Here is a 9,235-nt window from a genome sequence, read left to right on the forward strand (position 1 = left end):
CTTAATCCTCACGGTATTAACGAACGCTTTTCATTTAACTAATATATTCCTATTTTTCACGTTGCCATGTTACCACCAATAGCGTAGCTCCTACTCTACTATAAAAACTACACGTAACCCATAATCCCTCGATTCGCTCTGACGAAGGGCTAACGCTCGAAACGTCAGCTTTTAGAATCTCTGTACGGTGGCCAATTTACATTATCAACTCCGTTGATAAAACCAAATTTTTGTATACAAGAAAACTATATTTAGCTTCTCCATTGTTCGCCGCGACGAAATCTTCATGTATTTGCGCACCATTCATAATAAAGTATGAGTTTTCCCGTACGCTCAGTAACCAGGCTATGTAATTATTATTTGGACACGAGGGCAGTCGCACGACTTGTGTTCACGACGATCAAGTAATGTTACAGATGAGTTGAGATCATTCACGTGTTTACATTCTGGAGATCGGAAAAAAGGAAAACTAAACTTATCGAGTGAATAATGAAACGCCAACAGATCGGTTATTCCGTTTAGTAAGCAAAATAAGGCGATGTGACATCTTGCTAGTTTGAAGGATTTATTGCGCGTAATTGTCTTTCTTCAGACCCAAAACCACGAAGAGAAAAAAAAGAAAGGGAAAAAAGAAGACAAATCTACAAATTTATAGCGTCACAGTACCGGACGAAAACGAAAACCCTGCTGAAATAAAACTCCTTCGGGGCATCGAATTGTGGATCGTAAACAAACAAATCTTAAGCCCAGCCGTCGTCTTTGCTTAAACTCGCTAATAATGGCATGGAGCCATAATGACTTGATAAATGATTGAATGACGCAGCATTCTTTGATATCACTCGCTTTATTCTTAGTTACCATTATAATTGACTTATGTATTCAAAACCGTGTGCCAAAATGCGATGCTGCCTATAAAGGCCAACGGTTTTTGTCGTGCTAGATCAGACAAAACTGTGAAATCCGCAAAGTGAAATATCACTTGAGAGCAGTAAATGAAGACGTACGCTGGAACTTATCTGCTGATCATGAAACTAGGAATTACCTCACAGAATAGATTCTCCGCCCCAGTTATTTTGAGATGGACCACTTGATTTTGGGTAAACCCCTCTCTGAGAAAAGATAATTTCTCTCGCCTCAAAGGTCCACTTATTTTAAAACAGCTAATTAACTGTTTGTATGCTACTGCTTCTGAGGATATCTGTAGAAGCATACGAAACATCAAGTAAAAGATAATTTCAAGGAATGCGTTTGTATCTGACGTCAGCTTATCACCGCTGTTTGTGTATCGTGACTTTTTCTTTGTTCATTGTATTGTTACAGCTTCCAGTGATCGGGTTAGAGCTTCCCAGTGGTCTCCGGACTTTAAACGACCCAAAACGGAACCATCGCTAACTTCAAAGCAAATTAGCGACTTATCACTACCTGCATTAATGGCAGAACCAGAAAAATTTAAGGTAATTATAAGTTAAATCCTTGCTAAATAGACTCAGCTTCCTTTTAAATTCATGTAGGTTATATACAAAGGGCTTCGTTTCTCTTATTTTTCTATTATCTACAATTGTAGCTTTTTCTCCCTTTTTCCCAAATGCTTCAGTTTTTCGGAAAAATCTTTATTTTTTCTTCCAATATTTTCATCTTATTATCTAAATTTTCCTTTTCTTCATTCAATTCAGTTTTATCCTTATCTGATTTTCACTTACGAGATTAGCGGCCCATTTTTGTTAACCAAAGCTTTAAACAAAATGTTTGCATACGTTTTGAGTGTTTTGAGTTCATTTTCCGAAGGGTTAGTTTACGAGACCAAAATGCCCGCCTTCTCTTTTTTCGGAGGCGCAAGCGTGAAGCGTCCTCGTGAAAAAAAAACGGCGATGCATGGGTCTGCAATATTCCTACAGCCAGTTGATTCTTATAGCATTAGATGTTTAATGAAAACGCGATCGATAAGGACCATTCTAAAGAAAAAAAAGCTGACCTGCACGCTGCTTGGGTTGATCGTGTACAAACTGTCCTTACATAAAACACTCGTTAGCAAATACGCACAAAAGCAAGAAAATATAACGATTAAGGTTTACTAATAAATAGATTCTTTCAGTGGCGTACTTAACAACAAGGCGCACCCAGAAAATCTCAATTTTACAATTGTAAATGTCAGAGTATTGATTTGCTCTTCTTCTGGTCAACACAATTTCAACCAAATCACAATTCAGTGATTGAAAATGCATTAATTTGTCTTTTGACCACAGAAAACAGCCAAGAGCGTCGCCTTGGCAACACTAATTACTACTGTTCCTCAAGAAGGTAAGTGTGTGGCTTTGGAGCGGGCTTGATTTTGCGGCATGCGAGCACATATTGGAATAACAGCAACAAATTAGACGTTGTCTTGGTTTTCATTTGTTTCGCAGCCAACGAAAAGAAACGGGCTCGAGATCAGGGAAAGCTAAAAAGATTACACATCAAGGGAATCAGCCATGCCAACACAATCCGCAAGAAATTGGATCCGGTAAGTCACGTAGACGGTAGTGAATATTACTGATGTAGTCATTTCGTTCAATGAGTCAGTCAATTAATTAATCTTTCCATCGGTCGGTCGGTGGGTCGATCGGAAAGTGGGAATGAAATCGGGTCAGGGGCCTCATGTTGCGCAAAAGTCCTGGAAGCTTTTCGGGCCCAGAGAAAACAAAACAATTGTACATGTTAAGTTACATGACTTGAAACGTCGTCCTTTTGAAGATACAAGGCGTTTTATATCACCCGAAATACGCCTGAAAAGTTTCGGGATTTTTGAGAAACGACCCCCAGACCATAACCTGACCATGAATTGCGGGCTCCATTTGAGGCCATCATTGCTGTATCCTGTATCCTTATCCTTCCACACCAAATCAACTTTATAAATTATGGTTTCCCCTTATTATTCGAAAATACTTTGCTGTGACTTTTTGCCATAAACAGCCCAACCGTCTATCGATCTTTTGACACCGTCTTCACGTAAGACAGGGAAGATAAACGACACAGATAACGACGCGAACTCGAAACTTTTCGCCACGGAGACCGCCATCGGCCGCCATTATTTTGGTTGTTGCTTATGGCGGGCCAGCTGATACGCTCACTGAGAGATCTCAAATTGGCGCACGCGCAAACAGAATGCCCCTCTGCTCCCCCAGACCATAACAATGAAGTCATCATTGCTTTATCCTTGTGTTTTCAGAACGACAACGAAAACGGGACCCCTGATCCAGATCAGAAAGCAGAGCAAGTTGTTGTGCAGATAGAGTTACTCAAACCTAAAGATCAGTTTGTAAGTTTGTCCGATGCGCTCAAAGAGAACAAAGAACTCCGCTCAACAAGTTTTACTTGCCACTTTCGTAGGGTTGCTCTTAACTAGTGAAAGGGGCCGCCTCCCCAGTCTCTCCCGTCCCGTTTGTTGCGTTTGTCCATATTTCCTTTTGTAAGAAGAGAACGCTTTAGTTCGGTAATTTATCCGCGAGACTTCTCCCAAGTTGCTACGCTACGCGAGGCTAATACACTTCATGATCATGATAATGCCTTTCAGATAGTACGCCCGAGCTTTGATTGGCTAATTTTGCGGACCCTATTCTTCAGTACGGCCCGCTAAATTTGAAATTTTGGTGCGACATTTTCTAGTAAGTTTTTCATGTTCTTTACGTGAAACAATCTTGTCAAATTGTTTTAATCTTGCAAGCAACCATTTCAAAAAGCCAATAGGATTATTGTCTTTTTCAGATTTTTACACATGCCAATCATTTGTGGCAGTTGAACGTCCCGATGGCCTTCAACTAGTTTCCTTTCCCGCGCGCCTTGTTACCTCAAGAGATATAATAAATATCTTATGAAACACGAAAACGCACTATAGAAGGCGCGGTGCCTTAGGCTCATGCAAATGATGTATCAATCAAACGTTAACACTAATTTGTGCAATAGAAAACCTCCTTATGTCGATGTGTCCGTAATATATGCCATAAAATGTTATCTGCCGTTCTTTTTTTGATCCCCAGTCTCTTTTTCTCGCGCTAAAAATATCTTAGAGGCTTCCACCTCTGTGTTGCTGTTTGTTGATCACTATCTTGGATAATTAATCAGTTGTGCTTGAATGAATTCGAACAAAAGCAGTGCGTGAAGCGACCCTTTTATAGCGCGTCTTTGTCTTTAACCTCGTTTTCCCGGCCCGTCCTGTAAGTTACGGATCCTCGTTTTTACCTGTTGATTTATGTCGCGTGCGCTTCTTGCTTGGGCAATAAATCAACGGGGAAAAAACTCGGTCCGTACCTCGAACTCGGTTAGTAAGAGTTAGATAATGATTTGTTTACGTACTCCTAGTTTCGTGGATTGTTACCAGGTTATATTAATTTAGTATCACCCAACTAGTGGACTAATGCAAAACCTGCATTTTGATTGGCTACGCTACTAGAGGACTATTGTTAATAGTCCTCGAGTAGCGAAAAGCGTGACGCTTTTTTCATTTTATTCCCAAATAAATTGTTCTTTAACTTGCATTTGCTAACTTTATTATTGCCTTTTTTGTCCGACTAGCTGGGTGATACTAAAACAATTAGACCCTTCGCCCTCAAGGGCCACGGGTCAATAACCCATTCGGCTTCGCCTCATGGGCTATTGACCCGTAGCCCTTGCGGGCTACGTGTCTAATTGTTAATTAGACAGCTTTAAAAAGAAACTTTCATTTATCCTAGCTTTTTTCGTTTGCTGGACCCACATAGATCGGTGAAGATAAGAGGATCTATCTCAATAGACTCTATTCACGATGTCCGCCATGTTGGATCTGCTATTATCATGCAAATTAGCTACACACTTGTGAGGGGGCAAACAACACAAGTTCGAGAGGTTATAACGAACGTCTTAGTCACACAGATGATTTGTTTCACATTCACTGAATGTTTATCACCTAAGTAGTAAAATAGAATGATTGCACAAGTTACTTCGATGTTTTTTTAGTGAAAAATGAGCAGATAACAAAGTAGAAAGTCAAAATGTCAAAGGCAAAGGTATAAAATTATTATAAAAGTTATTTAATTCTAAATTCTAAAATGTACTTTTAGCAATGTTATTTTAATATTTCGACGAGCCGATTTTCCGCAATTTGCCTTTTTTTCAATGTTTGCCCCCCAGCATAACACATGGCAATTTGAAAACCAACATGGCGGCTATCGTGAATTAGGCCTATTGACCGAAGTGGAAAATACCATAATACTCCTTGTTTGTCCACCCAAATTGTGAATAAGCATTGTTTTAAAATTCTCTTGGGACCATAGTAAGTCCCTAGAGAAACAAGAACAATGCTTATTCAAAATTTGGGTAGGGACGTACCTTTTGTTAAACACTATATTTCATTGGCTGTATAGTGAACTTCCTATTGTTTTCTGTGCCAAATCCAATTGTTATCTTTGTTTGTTCTATTGTTTTTTGGCCAATCCTGAAGTCCATTCAATGAGGTACGACACGACTCCAAAATTTGGGGGCAAAACAAAGAGTATTATGGTATTTTCCGCATCGGGCAATTAACAGTATTAATAAGAGCAAGTTTACAACGACATTTTTCAATCTCCGGCGCTTATGTACATTTGCTTGTTTCCTTTTCTCTTTCCAGGGTCTATCAACGATACTTTTTGACAATCCTGCTGTAAAATGTCATTTGGTATGTAAAACTTGCATAAGGAAGTAGGCTTATGTTTAGAGAGCCGTAATCGCCATTTTTTTTGTGAAAACGCAATGTTTGGTCATGAGGCTGTGTCGAAATCTCCAACTACTCTCTTGATAGGGACGAAACATAAGTATGTCGGGCTCTTTGGCCCGATTCAAACGTTGAGCTTTACATGTGCCGAATCTAAGGAAAATGAGAAAAATCTATTGCCTTCGCTCATTTGCATTAGATTCGGAACATGTAAAGTTCGACGTTTGAAACGGGCCTTTGCGACAATATAGCTTGTAGTATCCTTCACAATAAAAAAAAACGGAAAGTTAAAATTCAGTGAATTTTGACCATGATAATCCTACCTGCCCGCACATACTGCCAGTTTAACCTCGCATGTAAAGACAAAGAAAAAGCAAGAGCATTTCTACTGTGAGATTGAAATTTAGTTGACAAAATAAGCAGTTACTCAGAATAATTAACAAAATATTTTGATTGTGCTTTTTCAGGTAAGCAATGGCGCCGAATGTGTGCTGATCAAGAACAGTTGGTTTCTTCAGCACGCAAACGAGGCCATGTTACGAAAACTTCGAAATCAGGTTAGTCCATGTACGGAATTATTTCACATGATGTCGCGGCCGAAATAATCTCTTTCGCGGCCCTTTTTTTGCGTAACATCGCAAAAACGGCTGCGAAGGAGCCGAAACCAAAACCAAGAAACGGGCGTTATGCTTGTGCCTCAAAATATCGTCTGTGAAGTGACGTGATCAACGTCGATGGCTTTCACGCTCGCTTAGCTAAAAACGATTTTTCGTCGCAGAGGACTTCGTGCCAGAGAATTTGAGGCGGGTACAAAATGCCCCATCTATTCTTTCCCCTGCGAACAGTGTTGTCGCGGACTATTTCTTCTACAGAGCAAGTCGCGCTACAGCTTAGTTTGGGAAAATTTTAGCCGACTGCTTCCCGTTCCTTACTTGAGATTCAACTACCTAATCCGGTTGTCAGTTTAGCCTGTGCGTTCTATTAACCGTATTCCGGAATAGGCATACAGGGAATAGAGGTTATAAATCCTTCCTTTTTACGGAGATTTACATTAAATTTGACACTTGATAAATGTTATTTTAAACATATATTTATTCTTGTTGCTTCAAAACGTGAGACGTACCGTATTAACTCATCACTCCACGTATTCTTATTCCGGAATAGGGTCAATCGAACGCACCCTTGTTCATTCAACGAAATGACGGATTAGAGGGCAGCGTACGACTTCCTGTTAGTTCAGTTTTAATCGCGAACTCTTGGCTTTAACAGAAGACTTCTAACAGTGTAGTCAATCTTTTCTTAGATTCCTCCGTACCCAAGTCAGGCTAAACTGGAACAGAAGATGCAAGATCAAGGGAACTGGGACTCCTTTAAAACACAAACTATAAACACTCTCTTAGATACCCTTCATTTATGACATACGGTCACAGAAGAATCTGCAGTTAGTTAAAGCCTTACGTTGGCGATTTAAAAAAAATATGAAGACTTTATTTTCGACTTATTTTGTACAATGTTTTAGATGAATTTTCTCCAGATTATTTATTAGAATCGTACATTCTTTGAGAAGGAGTGGATACCTTTTTTCTTAATGGAACTTCGAACTCGAATTAGTGACGATTGTAAATTATTTATTTGAAAATTAAATTAAAGGCGGACGTCCATTTTCATATGTATATAAGGAAGAGCTATTTTCAAATTGACAAATTTCAGCTCTTAGAACTGACAACGATTGTCTAAAAGCAATTAATTTAAAGATTAAAAAAGTCCACGCACTCATGATCAGTTGTGTTTAATAGAAAGCGAGAATGGCCATTTTTTTAGCCGAGGTTTATCATGGCTCTCATGATCAAAAGACGGAGAACCTCAAATTTGGTGATTTCACGTCATTGTTATCCACAATACTGCAATTGTGTGCTAAAATGCGTGACGCACGAGTACTTCTTCTATTTTAACCAATGATATCATTGTCTTCTGGCATTGTCGTCGCCGTAGCCACCGTGATTTCTGAAAGTTCCTGTGAAGTAAAAATATCTTTTGCTTATTTTAAAGACCTTTTAGAAATGATGAAGAATGGTGTTTTCTATTTTGGAAATATCGTTTTCGAGATATTCAAGTTTTTGTTCAAAAATTGATGACGTCAAAAACTTTACAGATGCCTGTAATAAATCCCAAAATTGAGAATATCATCAGTAAATATTGGACAGGTGTTGTTCAAACTTGGCATCAGTAACGTTACCTACATCAGATAGGGCACAAATTGACACCATTTAAGATGTTGCTATGGCAACATTGTGGTTTTTAGTCCCTCTCTGCAATGAACCCTACATCTCGGGTTTTGAACAGATAAGTACAGGCAGATGGTCAGACTTGAAACGCATGTGCTGCCTATAATACTTTCCATCTCTGTATAAGCTTACCAAGAGTGAACATGTCTTACTACGGCAATAAACGACACAATCAATCCTGCGTTAAATAGTCGGACCCATCAGCAAAAATAGTTTCCATGGCAAACAGCATAGAGAGTATCATTTTATGCCTTACTTGATGTAGATTACCCCAGCCAAGTTTAAACAACATCCATCCAATATTTTCGGAGGTTTTCTCAATTTTGTGATTTACAGTCACGTGTACAGTTTGTGGCGTCATCGTTTTTGAACAAAAAATTGAATATCTCTGGAAAGAGAGAAGATATTCCGATTCTTTATCATTTTGAAAGGTCTTTAAAGTAAGCAAAAGATATATTTAAATTAAACTCCCTAATTATGTGAAGTCACCCAGTTTGAGGTTTTGACGGCAACGTGAGCGTACGCCGGAATGCAAACCCACGTGAACGAATTGGAATAATCGCGAAAGACATGCGAGAGTGCAAATTTGGAGATGACGCTTCCGTCAACGTCTTCGTTGTAGATCTTAAGGACGAAGACGGCTGTGAAAACGTTATGTAAAAAAGCTATTTCGCGTTATTGAAATATTTTCGTGGTTATTCCAAGTCTTTCAGCATGCCCGCGAACTTTCCTCTATATAACCTCAAATTTTTTGCCAGGACGAGAATGTGTCAGAAATGTATCAAATTATAATAAAACGCACGTGGACGTGCGGGGCGTTCAAACCCTTTCTTTTTTTGTTCATCAAATCCATTGCATTGTCGTCAATGTTCTCGTAGCCGTCGTTGTCATCCTCGTTTAAGTTCTCTAGCAACTTGGCAAGCCGCCGTGCAGTTATTTGTCAATCACAACCAGGTCAGGCCTGTTGCGTTCAATCTGGTTATCCGTTTGTATGTCATGACCCCAAAGAATAATTAATCTCATGAGACTCCTGAACGATTCCAGGAACGTGCTCATGTCATTTGCCAGCATATTCCAAGCCACGGACAGCTTTTCCGTGCCACATTGTTACATCTACCTTTACGTTTTCTCAAAGCCTGTATTAAACAATTATTCGCGTTGATCGCAAAGGAGTAAGCCAGGCAATACGAAGCCCGTCTTGACTTCTCTTGCCTCTTGTAAAAGGGTTGTCAGTTTCAAAAGTGAT

General features: G+C 39.3%; 1 protein-coding gene across 1 annotated transcript in view; it reads left to right on the forward strand.

Moving 5' to 3' along the window:
• The window catches only part of LOC138001000 (uncharacterized), a 41,883-nt gene extending 34,762 nt beyond the window's left edge, over positions 1-7,121 (forward strand). Inside the window, exons 7-13 of the mRNA XM_068847670.1 lie at positions 1,328-1,454; positions 2,244-2,298; positions 2,403-2,500; positions 3,206-3,295; positions 5,621-5,668; positions 6,172-6,261; positions 7,008-7,121. Of these exons, the coding sequence (XP_068703771.1) occupies positions 1,328-1,454; positions 2,244-2,298; positions 2,403-2,500; positions 3,206-3,295; positions 5,621-5,668; positions 6,172-6,261; positions 7,008-7,121 (622 nt within the window). The remainder of the gene's footprint in view (positions 1-1,327; positions 1,455-2,243; positions 2,299-2,402; positions 2,501-3,205; positions 3,296-5,620; positions 5,669-6,171; positions 6,262-7,007) is intronic.
• Positions 7,122-9,235: the final 2,114 nt, after the last annotated feature.

The sequence above is a fragment of the Montipora foliosa genome, chromosome 4 (assembly GCF_036669935.1).
Source record: "Montipora foliosa isolate CH-2021 chromosome 4, ASM3666993v2, whole genome shotgun sequence".
Taxonomy (NCBI): Eukaryota; Metazoa; Cnidaria; class Anthozoa; order Scleractinia; family Acroporidae; genus Montipora; species Montipora foliosa.